The 15,896-nt window shown below is 56.8% G+C and overlaps 1 protein-coding gene across 1 annotated transcript; it reads right to left on the bottom strand.

The window, feature by feature from the left end:
- Positions 1-12,683: 12,683 nt before the first annotated feature.
- TOB2 (transducer of ERBB2, 2) lies at positions 12,684-14,266 on the bottom strand. The gene is given in 7 exon segments (XM_049771673.1): positions 12,684-13,386; positions 13,389-13,427; positions 13,430-13,477; positions 13,479-13,574; positions 13,577-13,756; positions 13,758-13,799; positions 13,801-14,266. Coding segments are annotated over 7 exon segments (1,044 nt in total). The 5' UTR covers positions 14,224-14,266; the 3' UTR covers positions 12,684-13,170.
- Positions 14,267-15,896: the final 1,630 nt, after the last annotated feature.

Here is a 15,896-nt window from a genome sequence, read left to right as displayed (position 1 = left end):
ATATATATCCAGGCTTCCCACCACTCCAGCCCCTACTTGATCAAGGCTCTTAGGGGTGGCAAGATCCAGGCTTCCCAGACAGGAAGCACAGGTCACCCATGCGGGGGTGGGGGGCCCACACTCCAGCTGCATCTCCCTCTCTGTGACCACAAGGGCCCCATCTCTGAACTCCCATTTTATCGGTGCCCTGGGCTGCTGTGAGTTTCCTCCTCAGAGGTCTGAAGCTCCTGGAGAAATGCAAAGGTCAGATGTAGGAATTGAATGGGGGACCTTGTCTCCCAGACCATGTGGATCTCTGGCCCTCTCACCCCCCAATGCTGTGGGTCCAGCTGGAAGAAATCCAGGAGCAGGTCACAGGCAGAAAATTGGGCACAGAACCCACCCTCCCATCCTGGAAAGTTGTCCTTCCCCCAACACTCAAGCCACTGGATTGAGCTCACATCACCCCAGTCTTACCTGGGGGCCCCAATGTGAGCCCAGGACCACCATCTTGCCCTGAAGCTCAGGCCCGCATCTGCCCAAACCCAGCACCCTACAGGGTAGACGCTTCCCTTTCCTTTCGGGTGGCACTGGCTGGAGAGGCCCCTCAGTGGATGGGCAGCTGCTCTGCCCGTGGGGAGACTCTGGGTTTGACCCCTGGCACTGCGGATAGTCAGACAGACAGCCGTCGCCTCCACCAAAAAGGCTTCATCACATCAGAGTTCCAGTCCCATCTGTGACCCTCTGTTCTCCCTCAGCCTTCCTCCTGCCCCCCACATTGCTCCACCAGCACACAGACCCCCTGGGAATCTCTGCCCCCAACTTCAAATGGAAGTTCCTGACCCCCAAGAAGCTTCTGCCCCTGCTGGCCCCCCTCCCACTTCACCAGTCTGCTCCCTTGCAGAGCCCTGGGATCCCGTTCAGTGTGACCCACCCACTCCCCAAAGACCCCCTTTCTCGTTCCTATTTGGAGGCTTTTTTTGTTTGTTTGCTTGCTTGGGGAGGCCACACCCAGCAGTGCTCAACAAGCTGGACAGCAGCAATCCCTGCCACTGAGCTCAAGCTTCGTTGTCTGTTGTCTGTTGTTCGTTGTCTGTTCACCGCAGACCTTCCTAGTTTACCCTTTGGGGTGCTGGCGATGGAAGCCCGGGCTGCATCCACTAGGATCGTGAGCTTCATGTGCCCTCACGGCTGCCTGTGAACGCTCAGAGACAGAGCCCGGGCCCTGAACAGAGGTCGAGAGGGCGCCCACCGGCCATGCCCTCCAAGGCCCAGCCTGCAGCCTCTGCTGTGGCAGCAGCTACCCTCCCTTCCCGGCTGGCTCACTGAGCCAAGTGCCCTGAGCCTGGCAGGAGTGCCGCATCACCAGCAGATGGCGCTGCAGACAAAGCGCTGGGCATCCATCTGGAGTCCAGGCCACAGATCTGTCAGCCAGGGATGCTTCTAGGGCCTCCTGTACCAGGCGGTGCTTTGGGCAACAGGCACTGTGGCCATCGGGTGTCCACAGGAGCCAGGAAGGAAAGGAGGGTGGTTCCGACCCTTCACCCCTGCGCTGCCAGGCTCCTCCTGGGGAAGAAGTGAATGACAAAGGTCAGGGGATCACAGGGAGGAGCTGGGCCAGAGTCTGTGGCCAGGATATTGGACAAAGGTTTTGGGGAGACCCCAGATTGGAGTCTGCCTTTGGGAGCCCGAGTTGTCCCCTCACTTCCTGCGCTCCTCCACAGACCTTTGACAAACCTGAAGGTTCTCATCTGTCTTCATGAAATCAAAAAAATGTGACCAACGGGCTGGAGAGATAGCATGGAGGTAATAAGGCGTTTGCCTTTCACGCAGAAGGTCGGTGGTTCGAATCCCGGCATCTAAATGGTACCCCGAGACTGCCAGGAGCGATTTCTGAACATAGAGCCAGGAGTAACCTCTGAGCGCTGCCGGGAGTGACCCAAAAACCAAAAAAGAGTGGCCAAGCAGGGCCAGAGCCAAAGATGTTTGCCTTGCACTCAGCTGACTTGAGTTCAATCCCCAACACCCAAGCTAGTTCTCAGAGCCTGCTGGGGGGAGTGATCTCTGAGCACAGAGCCAGGAGAAAGCCAGGACTTGAGCATCACGGAATGTTCTATCCCACCAAAAAAAAAGGGGGGGTAGGCACAGAGAGATTACATGGAGGTAGGGCGTTTGCTTTGTATGCAGAAGGACGGTGTTTCGAATCCCAGCATCTCATACGCTCCCCAGAGCCTGTCAGGAGCGATTTCTGAGTGTAGAGTCAGGAGTAACCCCTGAGCACCACCGGATGTGACCCAAAAACCAAAATAAATAAATAAAAATTAAAAAAAAATCAGGGGAGTCGGTTCAATCCCGCGTGCCTCATGAATGGATCTCATCTCCCAGGGAGCTGATTTTTAGGCATTTGCATTTAGAAGCTCCAAACCTCCCATCCAGGGCCACAGATGATTTTCACTCCTGACTTCCCTGGAGTTGGGGGAGCAGTCACCAGCCTCTCGATTCTTCCTGCCTAGCCCCTCCTTTGTCAAGAGACGGTAGTGGTGGGGCCCAAGAGATAGTAGATCCATAAAGATGCTTGCCTTGCATATGGCTGACCCAGGTTTGATCCCCAGTATCCTGCAGGGTCCCCCAAACCCTGCCAGGAATGATCCCTGAACACAGAGCCAGAAGTAAGCCTTAAGCACCCTAAGCTGAGGGTGAAGTAGGGCGGTGGGGGGGGAAGGCTCTTCACAGGGCGAAGTCCCCATATGAGACAGCGGCGACTGGTCACTGAAGTGTGACTGGTAAGGAGTGTCATCGCTGCCTCCGGAACTGGAGGTCATAGGCAAAGGCTGCGGCTAGGCTAAGTCCTGAAATATTCAAATCAGTTGTTGAGGCACCACCCGCCTGCCCAGGCTGAGCCGATGACCCTTGCCAGGGCCCGGCCTCCCAGCTGGGCCACAGGCTGCCCAAGGCAAGCACAGATCCGGGGAGACACTTGACCTGGGGGCTCAGCTGGGATGGGGGAGCTGGCAAGAGGGGGAAGCGCCCGCCGGGGCCTGTGAGTTTAAAAATAAATCCTGTCAGTGTTGTCTGAGGCCAGCCAGGGCTCCTGGGGCCAGCTGACATCACCGAGCACAGGATGTCCTTGGCAGGGGCCGGGGTGGCAGAGGGACGGGGTGGGGTGGGGGTGGCTGAGAGATCTTCTGCACCTGGGCACCTTGTGATTGAGGGGAGCAGAGGAGCAGCCAGGGGTCCCTCCTCCCTCACACTGGAACATTCCACTTGCAGCTGAGAAAGCCTAGAGGCCCTGCCCCGCCTCCGGGAGCTGACCCCTGGCAGACTCTCAGGTGGGGGTTTTGGGGGTGGCAGAGAACTGGGGTCAAGCGCTATGCCTTTTTTCCGGGACCAGATGGGCGGTGCCCCAGTGCTGCCCTGAACACAGAGGGAAACTGAGGCCCAGGCAGGCCCAGGCAGCCAGTGAGTCCAGGTGTCTGGGCCCACCTAGCACTGTTTCTGGGGAGGCTGAGGGGTGGTGGGAATATCAAGAGAATGTGCTCTGCCTGTTCTTGTTGGGTTGCTGGGGTGTCCCCTCCTGGCCTCCCTTCTCTGGCTCCTCCCTGGGGCTCTGTGCCCCCTCACCCCACAGTGCTCAGGACAGAGTCAGCCCCTCTCAATGCCAGACTGTGCCCCCCCCCGCAGGAAGCTCTATTTTAGGCCGTTGAACAAGCTGTTCTGATTAACCCCCCTTTACCAGCCCCCCCCCAAGGGGACTGTTCTTGTCCCTGAAGATCCACAGGCTCCTGCCCTTAGCTACTTCATGGGAGGTGGGGGTGAGTGCTGCCTCTGCTCTTCCAGGACAGACCCCCCCCCCACTTTCTAGGGCAGGAATTCTGGTGTCCCTCTGTGCTTGAGCAACACAGGGATAAAGGAAAAAACAGGGTGTAGGTGGGGGGGGGCCTTTTCTAGCTGGATTTGGGTTCTAAGCCCCACCTCTCTGACAGTCTACTCTTCCCCTACACCCCAATCTGTGGCTCCCCTACTGCTTTTCCTTTCCCCCCTGAAGCCTTGGAAGTCTGGGGTGGGGGTTTCCAAAGCAGAACCCCAGGTTTAGGGGAACCCCAGAACCAGCAGTTAGCATCCTCATGAGGTTCTGGGGGCTTCAGGCCTCCCTCCTGCCTTTCCAATCCATTTCCTGGGTCTCTGGGCTCCCAGCACCCCACGTGGGCTGTGCAGGTGCGGGGTGCAGGCAGCCTCCCCACCCGCTTTTGGGGTGATGTGGGAGAGACAGACGAGATATAAATAGAGCCCAGGCCTGCAGATGAAGGAAGCGCCAGGGAGGCCCAGAGACACCCTGGGGGGGAAGGGGGCCCGTTCCAGCCAGGTGCCCCTGGTGGGGGGGTCTGGGAGAGGGAAGAGGGGAAGAGATAGGAGAGGAGGAGACCTTGGAGGAGTCCCCAGCCCAGCTCAAAGGGGCCTCAAGTCCCCAGATGCTGAAGTGTGGGTGTGGGGACAGTTCTGCTGTCAGAAAAACAGAACTGGCCCTCCTCAGTGTCCCCCTGAAAGGAGACGTCCTACCGGGGGTCCCCTCTGATGCTGGGACAAGGTGGAGGGACAAGCTGTAGGGTTGTCCCTGGACCACGTCTTCCTCTCCTTTGCCTGGGGTGCTCAGGAACCCCAGTTTGGGAAGCCACCACACCCTTTCCTCCTTTGGGTCTCCTGCAGTCTTAAATATTCAGGGGGGCTTGGGGTTACGTGTGACAGTGAGTGGAGACCACCACCAGCTGTTCTGGGGGTTGGGGGTCGTGCAGTGCTGGGGAGGGTTCTTGGGCTGTGGTGCCGGACTCTTTGGCGGAGCAGAACTGAACCCAGTTGGCCAGAGGCAGCTGCTGGTCCACTGAGCCTCTAAACCAGCCTGGACTGTCAAATCCGCGACTTGGGCCACCTTCCCTCCCCTGTTGTGGGCCACAACGAACAGTGCCCAGGGGGGAAAAAAATCAATAGTCCAGCAGGGAGGATGCTTGCCTTTCACACAGCCAGCATGGGTTCAATTCCTGGTATCCCATATGATCCCTGAGCACTGCCAGGAGTGATATCTGAGCACAGAACCAAGAGTACCCGGGTGCTGCCAGGTGTGGCCTCAGAACAAGAATCAGTAGTACATAGTGAATGAATGAGTGAATGTATGAATGAGTAAAAAGTGTGGCCTTCAGAAGCCCCAGTCCCCCCCAGGCCATATGCAGTCCCTACGTTTCCTCTGCCTCCCTCGGGGAGCACTCGGCCCTTCTCTCCCTCTGCCTCTCACGTGTTCCAACCCTTCTTGGGAGGCAGAGCAGGGCCAAAGGCGCATCCCAGCTCAGTACTTGGGGAAAACACTGGGACCCAGGGTCTCAGCCCTGCAAGACCAGTGCTTCGTCCTTGGTCCATGTCCTGCCCTCTGAGGAGGTTCACCCATTGGTGGGTGCTGCAGTGAGGCTGGCAGAGGTCAAGTTCCTGCCCTGGGGGTGGTACTCTGTAACCCAGTCAATCACCTTGATGCTGCTTTTCCTCCAACCCTCTCCCTGCACACACACACACACACACACACACACACACACACACACACACACGCATGCACGCCACACGTGCTTTTCTAAGTATCCAAGGTCAAAGAAAGCAAAACTCTTGAGGCCGGAGTGATAGCACAGTGGAGAGGACTTTTACCTTGCACACGGCTAACCCTTGTCCAGCATCCTGAGCAACGCTGGGTGTGCCCCCCAGTGTCCAAAAGGGAGTGACCCGTCAAGGTCAGAGCAACAGGGTAAAACCAGTGAGGCATGTTCCCAGGGGGCCGTGCCCTTGATTCTCCTTAGAGGTGGTGCAGTCTGTAGAAACAGGAGTCAGGAGAAGGAGGGGGTGCAGGGGACTCCAGGTCCCCAGGGTGGAAGGGCAGGTTGGAGTCAGGAACATTGGGTTTCTTTTGGAGGGGGCTTGGGCCACACCTTGTGGTACTCAGGGCTTACTCCTGGCTCTGTGCTCAGAGATTGCTCCTGGCAGGCTCAGGGGACCATATGGGATGTTGGGAATAGAATATGGATCAGTTATGTGTATGGCAAATGCCCTACTGCTATACTATCACTCTGGCCCCTAATTATTATTATTATTATTATTATTTATTTTTGGAGCGGGAGCATTTGCTGAGGTAAGGCTCACCTGCCTGTGGCCAGCCCATTCACTGCCCATCTGCTGAGCTGAGCATCGAGCCAGGACATGGTGTCCCAAGAGAGGACAGGAGGCTCCCACGGTGCCCGCTGATCTGTCCTGCCCTTCTGGGCCATCCTGGGGGATAGCCTGGTCTCAGAAGAGTGCCCCAGTGCCAGCCCTCTACCCTGGGAGCTCACCCCAACCCCAAGGAGGCCCCTCAGTGTCATGGGAGCAGCCAGTTGGGTTCCAAATGGTTTGTTCGCCTCTGTCCCTTTCCCTCCAAGAGGGAAAATGAAGATGAGTACCTCCCTTTCCCCCAAGAGCCAGCACTGCCCTGTCTGTCACCTGCTTCAACTTCCCCTTTCTCTGGGGCTGTCCCTTCACCGGCCATGCCCCTTTACCTGCCCTGCCATCCGCCAGTGCCCACCGTGGCACCCTCCTTCTGCAGCACATCTAATGCCTTTCTGGTCTCCGATAACTGGTTTGCTCCCTGTCTTTTTCAGAGAGTGCAGGAAATTCCAGGGCCAGTAAGTGAGTGTGAGAGCCCAGGATGTGGTGCTGGGGTACCATGTGATGCTCAGGACTGAACCTCCTGTTTTTTTTTTTGGTTTTTTTTTTTTGGTTTTTGGATCCCACCCGGCAGCACTCAGGGCTCACTCCTGGCTCTACACTCAGAAATCACTCCTGGCAGGCTCGGGGGACCACATGGGATGCCAGGATTCGAACCACCGTCCTTCTGCACGCAAGGCAAACACACCAAACACACTACCTCCATGCTATCTCTACGGCCCCTGAACCTCTTGTTTCGACTCACCCCTCGCCCCAGCCTGTCCTGAGAAATCACTGACAGATTCTCATTCATGATTCTACTTGTCCTCCTCACGTTTCGGCCCCATCAATCTTCTATACACCATACCACCATCCCAACAAGTTGATTTATGGGGGTGAGGAGGGCCGAGTCACACCCAGCTGTGCTCAGGGCTGACTCCTGGCTCTGTACTCGGGGATGACTCCTGGTAGGTTCAGGGGACCATATGGGATGCCAGGAATCGAACTGGGGTGGGCCACGTGCCAGGCAAACACCCTCCCTGTTGTACTACCACCACAACCCCTAATCAAGACCAGGAATATACTCAGTATTTTTCACAAACTTCCTTGTTCCCTTTGGGAAGCCCTTCTCCCCTGCTTACGTTATCTAGAATGTTCTAGAAATAGATCCCAACAGAGATCTGTTCATTGTGCAGCATGCGCCCTGGTTTCCTTTTCTTCCCTGTGAGATCTTTGCCATTGGGGCGGGGGAGGAGATCCTGGAATATTGCTTCCACCCTTCACACACACACACCCAGACGCTAGGTTTATTTCTGGTTCAAGGCTAACATGTAAGGATGCTCTTGGCATCTGCACATTCGTTTTTGTTGGACATTAACTGGTTTATTCTGGGTTGACCCTTGGGCCCAGGTGGGGAGTCGGGACCACCTCGGTGGCTGATGGGCAGCGAGGATGCCTCTGTCCTTCCTCTCCCTCATCAGTAACGGGGACAGCCAGGGGACTGTGCCGCAATGGTGCTGGGGATGGAGGCAAATTCACCGTTGGGCCCCTTCCCAGCCCCCTTCAAACCTAGGTGTTTTTTTTTTGTTGTTGTTGTTGTTGGGGGTCACACCCGGCAGCGCTCAGGGGTTAGTCCTGGCTCTACGCTCAGAAATCGCTCCTGGCAGGCACGGGGGACCACATGGGATGCTGGGATTCGAACCACCATCCTGCATGCAGGGCAAACACCCTACCTCCATGCTATCTCTCCAGCCCCGAAACTAGAAGGTTCTTTAAGGATTCTGGACAAGAACCTTTATCAGACACTGAGTTTGCAAATATTTCCTCCCAATCTTTATTTCTAGGCCCTGAGTGAGCTAGAAATTTATTTGTTTGTTTGTTTTCAAGCAAGTCCTGACATTTCTTTCTGTCCTTTTGGGTTTTTTTTTGGGGGGAGGGGTGTCACACCTGGTGGTGCTCAGAAGTTACTCCTGGCTTCCTGGCTCTGCACTCAGAAATCGCTCCTGGCAGGCTCAGGAGACCATATGGGATGCGAGGGTTGAACCACTGTCAGTCCTGGATCAGGGCTTGCAAGGCAAACAACGCCCTACTGCTGTGCTATATCTTCAGCCCCTGTTCTTTTGGATTTAGAGAGGTTTCTTTTGATTCTTCTATTTCACCTTGACACAGCCCCTCCTGCAGCTGATCCAGGCACAGCTCAGGGTCAAGGAGGGGCTCTGAGGGGCAGGTAGGCCCTATGTGACCAGCGCTTGCTCTGACAGAGTCACTGGCACACTTTTTCCTTTGTTTGGTTTTGGGGCCATGCCCATCAGTGCTCAGGAATCACTCCTGGCAGAGCCCAGGGGCCATATGTGGTCCTGGGGATCAAACCAGGGTTGGCTGTGTGCAAAGGCAGGGGCCTACCAGCTATACTCTCTCTCTCCCGCCTTTGCTATCACATTGAGGTGAAATCCCAGCCTTCCCTTGGGCCAGGCAGGAGTGGGGGGAATGACATGCCAGGAAATGTCCCTTATGGTGTCCACAGGGACCCTGCACCTCTGAGCTCTGTGGCTGAGCCCCATGGCCACTCCTACAGCTGCTTGTCTCTAGAAGGAAGGGGGGCTGTCATCTCCCTGCTCTCTCCACTGCTGAGGTGATGAGGGGTCAAGTTATTCAGGCTGTGAAGGACCCTTCCTCCTACCTGCTAGTCTCACAGCCATGGCTTCTTGTCGCCCTTGCCCTTGACATGACCATCTGCTGGGTTCCGTCTGATGCTGGCTCCTAGGCCCCCATTTCCTTTTTTTTTTTTTTTTTTTTTGTATTTGGGCCACACCTAGCAGCTCTCAGGAGTTACTCCTGGCTCTGCACTCAGAAACTACTCCTGGCAGCCTCAGGGGACAGTGTGGAATGCCAGGGATCGAACCCGGGTCAGCCTTGTGCAAGGCAAATGCCCTACCCACTGTACTATGGCTTGCGCCCCTCAGGACCCCACTTTTTCTTCCCTGCTGGGCAGGGAACTACAGCAAGGGGTCCCCAGTTCCCATCCCCTTCCCCTCCAAAGCCTTGGAAACTGGAGCAGGTGATGTGGAGCCAACAATGAATGGCCCGACCCCACCGTCCCTCACTACACAAATGGCAAATGTCAGGAGGGTAGTGTTGGGGTTACCCAGGAAGTGAATATTCCACTGGCAGGCAGTGGATTTCCTCCGCAAAATCCAGCATCTCAGCGGGATCCTGTAGCCCGGGGCCTGAGAGATCTTTGGGCCGCTCCCAATCTGTGCTTAGCCCACATCCAGGCAGAAGGTGGCAGCCGGGCAGGCCTGGGGCATGTCGGAGAGAACAGTTAGGGGAGGGGGGGTGAGGGTGTCGGGTGCTGACTCAGGAGAACGGATCGGTGAGGGTAGGGGTGTGTGCCCCACCATGACTCACAGGCCTGCTGCCTGCTTTCTCTTTCCCAGGTCAGGGTGCACACTGGGGGCCTGGCCCTCCCTGTCCCGCGAGTGGAGGCACAGCCGGCCTCTCTCACAGCTGCTGCGGGGCCGGGCTCACCCTTCTGCTGCCGCCGGAAGGCGGAAGGCGCCGGGGCTGGGCTGGCAGGTGGCCTTTGAGGTTGGACAATAATGGCCTGGATGGGAAGAGCAGCCGCACCGCTGTGCTCAGCGCTTTCATGTCAACCAGCAGGTGGCTTCTTGTTTGTTTTCTTCAGCGGTGCTGGGGCTCACCCAGGGTCCTAGGAGGGGTCCCCTTTTTCTCCCCCCACCCACCGTTGGCTGGGCCAACTGGGCAAAGGCAGCAGAGGGACCAGACTGCTTATGGCCCTCTGGCGGAGTCCTGAGTGGCCGTGGACATCTATCTTGGGCTCAGAGCCCTGCATACCTGATCCCGTCACTGCTGGCCCCTGGACTCTTGTCAGAAGAATGAAGGAGCCTCTTCTGGAGGAACTGAATTTGCTAGAATTTTTTTTCTTCCTCTTCCTGCCCACAGGGTGGCTGAAGCTGGCTGAAGGGCGGCCTGACTGAGTCGGCTTGGAGGATGTGGGGTCTCATTCCTTCACCAGAGACTGGCTGGGCAGGTGGTGCCAGCCTGACTGGCCTCCCGGGTCTCCAGGCCCAGCCGGCACTCACATGGGGAGTGGCTGCGGGCAGCTGTGGGCACCCACGGTGGTGGCAGTACCTGTGCTAGGCTGGTTTTTATTTTCTATGATGAAGCCACCAGGACCACACCCCAAGGTTCTCCTGGGGCCATGAGGCATCGGAGTCCAGGCCTGGCACACACAGGTAGGGCATATGCTCTACCACTCCAGCCTGTGGTCCTGGTGTTGTTCTTAGGAACAGATGGAAATGTGTGAGGAGCCCTGGGAAAGGAGGAGCCTGGACATGGGGTTAGACACAGGGTAGGAGTGGAGGTGCCCAAGTCTCAGTCTTGTCCCTGCTAGGCCAGGCTGAGGGCCTCTGGGACCCCTCAGGCTGGATGTCTGAGCCAAATGAGTCAGTGCTGCTGGCCTAACACAGTGGGGGGCCGGAGATCTTCTCTTCCAGGGGGACATACTAGTGGGGGAGTTCCCAGTGACCAAGGGGCACTTCAGGAATGGGCACCAAAGGGTTCTGTGGCAAAAGGGGTACAAAGCAGCCCAATACACACCCCCAGAACCCAGTGAGATGCCCCTGAAATACAAAGCCAGCCAGAGCAAGGAGACTATTATATATCATGCTTTTAATACAAACTTAAAAAAATCTGGAACAATATAAACTGTACAGATTTGATCAATCTTTTTTGTTGTTTTTAAACTAAATCTCTACACACACCGATGTCCCATTCCAAAATATTGCACAACGTTCTGAATACAAAACGCTCGGCTGTATTCCTCCTTCACTAAAGAAAACAAGCTGGCGACCGCTCCCCGCACGCACTCTCCTCTCGAGTGGCCCCAGCACCCCTTCCCCGTCTGGGGGGCAGCCCCGTGCCTTCGGTCACTGCACAAGAGACTCGACCTCCAGACTTGGAGTCCTCTGCAGAAGCCCCAGAGGGCACTGGACCCGGAGAAGAGGCTGGGGAAAGGTCGTATTCTCCAACATTTTTTATTTTAAAGTTTTTTTTCCTGAAAAAATATCTTACTCTCAGCTTTTTAAGAAAAAATCCTGAAAAGAAAAAAATTACCTTTGTTTTACGTTAGAAATATACATATATTATATATACCTCTTACATTTTACAAATGTAGCAAATTATTCAATACAAACGGACACCAAAAAATGTAAAAAATAAACCAAAAAAAAAAAGTTTTCCTACGAAACCCAGGTACATTAGTGCAGTTTCCTTTCTGTTCGCTTTAAAAAATAAAAGAAAATCGAAGCAAAAATGCCTAGATTAGAGACGAGACAGACCGAACCGGGCCCGAGAGCCTGGCCGTACTCCTGAACAATTTTTCTTCATATTTGAGGACCCCACGTGGCGGCTGGGTGTGGTGGTACATGTGTGAGGGCGGGTGGGGTGGGGGGCTGAGGGGCTGGGAGGGGTATAAGGCAGAGACCCACCTTCCCCCACAGCAGCTGCCTGGGCCTATGGCCAGGGTGGGAATGAGGGCTGGGGATCCCATGGCCCAGAAGGGGCTTGCCCCTGAGAAGTCAAGGGGGACAGATGGCCAGGGGCCAAGGTGCCAGGACAATGCCTTGTGGAGGGTAGAGGGGAGGTAGGCAGAGTTGGGGCCACTGCAGAAGGCTGGCAATGCCTGCCTGGGCCTGGCCCATGCCACAGCAGTTGTCCACAAGGGATTATGAGGGAGGCTGGGTGGGTGCCAAGGGTTTTGGCGCCTTCCAGTGAGGGACTGGGCCGATGCCTCACATCCCACCTGACGTAAGCCACTCAGCATGGAAACTGGTTGGCTCACTGAGGCCAGGTGAGAGAGGACTGCTCTGCGGGCAGCAATCCTGCACACATGGTGGTTGCCCAGCCAGCCTCTTGCGACCAAAGCCCCATGGGAGGGTCAGGGATCAAGGGGCTAGCAAAAGAGCGGTACCGAGTTCTCAGCAGGCGGTACAGGCAGGTCCATATGCCACTGGGACCATCGGCCTCTGCCCACAGAGCACAACCCCCAAATCCACCTCTGGGCTGAGAATGAACAGGGATGAACAGAGCAGAGCGCAGGGATTTTTCTTAGCATCCGTGGTTGGGTCAGTCCCTCAGTGCCTCCCAGTGAGTGAACCCCTTTTTTGGTCAAAAACAAACAAAGTGCAACCCCCCCTCCCCCCGCAGGGTGCTCCTCAGGAGCACCTCAGGCCACAGACATCCCACCCACCTTCAGTTGCCGAGGATCGAACCTACACCCCAACCAGACACAAAGCAACACTTGCAACAATTCAGAATCACATCCCGGGCAATTTCACCTGGCTCGGAGTCCTCTAAAACAGGACAGCAGACCAACAGTGGGTGCACAGACACACGTACACACACGCAAACACACAAACACACGCACGCACACAGGTGCGCCCAAGCCCAGGCCCAGGCAGTTGCTGCATGGGGGCGGGTAGAGATGAGGGGAACCCCAGCAGACCACAAACACCCCCGGGCCTGAGAGGAGTGGATGCGGGTGGGGGGGGGGCAGGCCTGCTGAGATTGGATGGCGGAAGGGGCGACAGAGGCAGTGACACAAGGCGGTCCTCCAGGTCCCAGCCGAGGCTCTCGAGTCCCCTGCAGTAGCGGTAGGCAGAGTGGGGGAACCTGGAGCAGAGAGCAGCACCTCACTCACTCTTGCCTGGGCCCTTCTCAGCACAGGAAGCCGCTCAGTAAAGGCGTTATGTGGAAAACTACACGGAGAAAAAAGAAATTGGAACCCCGAATCAACCAAGTAAGAGGCAGGCGGGCAGGAGAGTGGAGTGGGGCAGGGGTGGGAGTCGGGGGGATGCCCGGACTCAGGGCTCGTGGCCTGAACCGGCCCAGCCTGCTCTCAGTGGGTGCCAGATGAGAGATGGCCGTGTGGCTCTTCCCTTGGCTCCGTGTGCCTGGCGGTCAGTTGGCCAGCACGACGGGCTGAAAGGGCTGCCCTGGGTATTGCATGGTGCTCAGGTTGTAGCTCAGGCCCTCCACAAAGGGCGACTTCTCCAGGAAGAGGCTGCTGGAGCTGCCTCCAAGCACCTGGGCCACGTCAAAGCTGCTGCCGGGTGCAGGCCCCCTGCCGCCCCGCTGCCCCAAAGGGGCCGGGGTGCCCCCTGGCCAATCGGCCCCCGTTCGAAGAAGAGGCTGGGTGAGCTGCCGCCGCTGTACAACAGAACTCCTTAGCATTGGGTGAGAGCTGGGACTGCGGAAGCGGAGGCCGGCCGGACAAAGTTCAGTGAATGCACCGACAGGGAGAGGCTCTTGTGCTTCAGCAGTTGTTGGGTGGGGGATCGGGCCAGACGAGCTGAGGCTGGGGGAGCTGCTGGCCCGTCACCCCAGCACCACCCACCCCTGCGCTGCTCGCCGCTGCACCACCCCCCTTCTTCATCTTGGTGATCCACTTGGTGGCAGCAAAGGAGGCCGTGGTGAAGGTGATTGGGCTGGGGCCGAGCGGGGGATGAAGGGTCGGGCTGGGGGACTGGCCGAAGGCGGGGCGAACGGGGTGAGTTGGACAGCGAGCGGGTCCTGGCTGCGACGGGCACGGAACACCTTGGGCCTCGGGGTGTTGAAGCTGCTCTTGATCTCCTTGTCCAGCTCGGGCGCCACACAGCCCTCGCCGGCATCCAGGTAGAGCACCTTCACGGCCCCCTTCTCCCCGATCTGGTAGGATACCTCGAAAGGGTCGATCCAGACGCTCAGCTCCTCGGGCACGTTGGCCCGCACATCCTCCACGGCCAAGCCGCTGCGTTTGGCGGCCAGCTCCACCACGGGGTCCACCAGCTCCCCGATGTGAACACAGCGGAAGCCCGAGCCCTTCAGGGGCCGGTCGGGGTACCAGTGGCCTTCATATTTCTTCTTTAAGAGGCGCTCCAGCTCTTCCCCAAACAGGTCTGCCCGGCGCCGGGGCAGCTTGTTGTACAAGTAGGAGATGATGAAGTTTAGGGCTACTTTGATCTCCAGCTGCATGGTCCCGGCCCGGGTGGACACTCAGCTCAGGGCACTGACACAGGCCAAGATTTGCAATGGGCAGTCGGTGACTCTGGGTAGCTGTGGAGAAGGAGAGAGGGCAACATGAGCAGCTTGGCAGAGAGCTGGGGGGGGGGAGGGTGTCCCTGGGGGATCGATGGCAAAGGACAATTAGGAAAGCTCAGGTGGATCAGGCAGACAAAGGCCCAGAGCCCGGGACCCAGGCTCATTCCAAGATACAAACTGCTCACCCCATAGCTGGTTCCTAGCAGGCACTTAAGGAGGGCAAACTCTATTTTCATACTAAAGAAATTGGGGGGTACTGTAGTCCCCACCCTGAGAAGGCAGTCATTACTGCCTGAGTAACACACAAACACTGAGCCCCCAATTCTTCTGAACAGGGAAAGTGTCTTGGTAACCAACTTGTCTCTGCAATTATTTTGGTGAAGTCACAGGCTTTAAACAAGCTGAACTCTCGAGTTTTCCTCCTTCCATTGGAGTCAGAGGTGGCTCAACAGAAAGTGGCCCTGTCAACTCTTCTATCGGACCTTGGACTCTGGTCACATCCACTTGTCTCCTTGGGTCCCCAGTTGGCTCTGTTTGGGCAGAGCTGACTGTCCCCCTGCACATTTACACCCGGAGGCTCCAAGAACGGAGATAAGAACATAAGCCCCAGAAGTCAAGGCCTCTCCCAAGCAGAAGTGGGGGACAGGAACCCCCCCCCTCCCGGGGCTAGGGGGTTGAGAAGAATGTTTCCATCACATCACCTGAAGCCTCCAGCTGGGGCCCCATCGTCATCCGCCCCGGGGACTGCCTGACCACCTGCCCTGGGCACTGGGTCTCATTTATCAAGTGTTTGGAGATCCCTGGAGGAGACAGCCCAAGATAAACACTCAGGCTGTTATTTTGGGACTCTCTCCCAGCCAGATCCCACAGAGGTCAAAAAGGTTTATTCCTGAGGTCTGGGCCAGCCTATGGCTCAGGAAGCTCATCTGTGAGGCCCTGAGCACCACCGCTCCCCAAGGATGGCTCCTGCCCTGAGGGGAAAGGCAAGACTGCAGCTGTCAAGGGCAGCAGGGCCTGAGCTGGGGGGAGCTGGGACTGTTCTGAAATTCAGAAGACCCCTCTGGGCCCACTCTGTCCCAGCCTTTCACACAGACTTATCCCCCAGTTCCTGCCACTGTCTACTTAGGGTGACTGCAGGTTCACTCCGGAATCCTTCCAGATTGGCCAACTAGATCTGATGAAGGTAAAGACTGTTTCTAAGAACAGTTTCTAAGAAGGGACACAGGTCACTTCTTCCAAGGAGCCCCGGGGCCTCCTGGTGGTGTCCCCAGGCCCCAAGGGTTCCTACAGCTTTCCAGGGCTGTTGACATTCTTCCCTAAGCAGTTTGTTCAATCGTGTTTTAGATGCTTTGGGACAGAAGCCTCCACCTTCAGATACAACAAAATTGCTGCCATCAGGCCCACCTCACTGGTCATTTTCGGCAGCATTAGCAAAGGAAGCTGCGCGCCGATGGGTACCATCGATGTGGACCCTGCAAAGGGCGGAAGTGGGTAATGCCACCTTTGCCTCCTTAATTGGAGAACAGGCCAGGCCAGATGGCTGCGGGGTGGAACCTCACAAAAAAATGCCAGACAACCAGAATGAGATTTTCTGCTCTATCAGCTCA

The sequence above is a fragment of the Suncus etruscus genome, chromosome 4, assembly GCF_024139225.1.
Source record: "Suncus etruscus isolate mSunEtr1 chromosome 4, mSunEtr1.pri.cur, whole genome shotgun sequence".
In the NCBI taxonomy this organism is placed as follows: Eukaryota; Metazoa; Chordata; class Mammalia; order Eulipotyphla; family Soricidae; genus Suncus; species Suncus etruscus.
The sequence above is the reverse complement of the archived record's forward strand: the minus strand, read 5'-3'. Positions and strand labels throughout refer to the sequence as shown.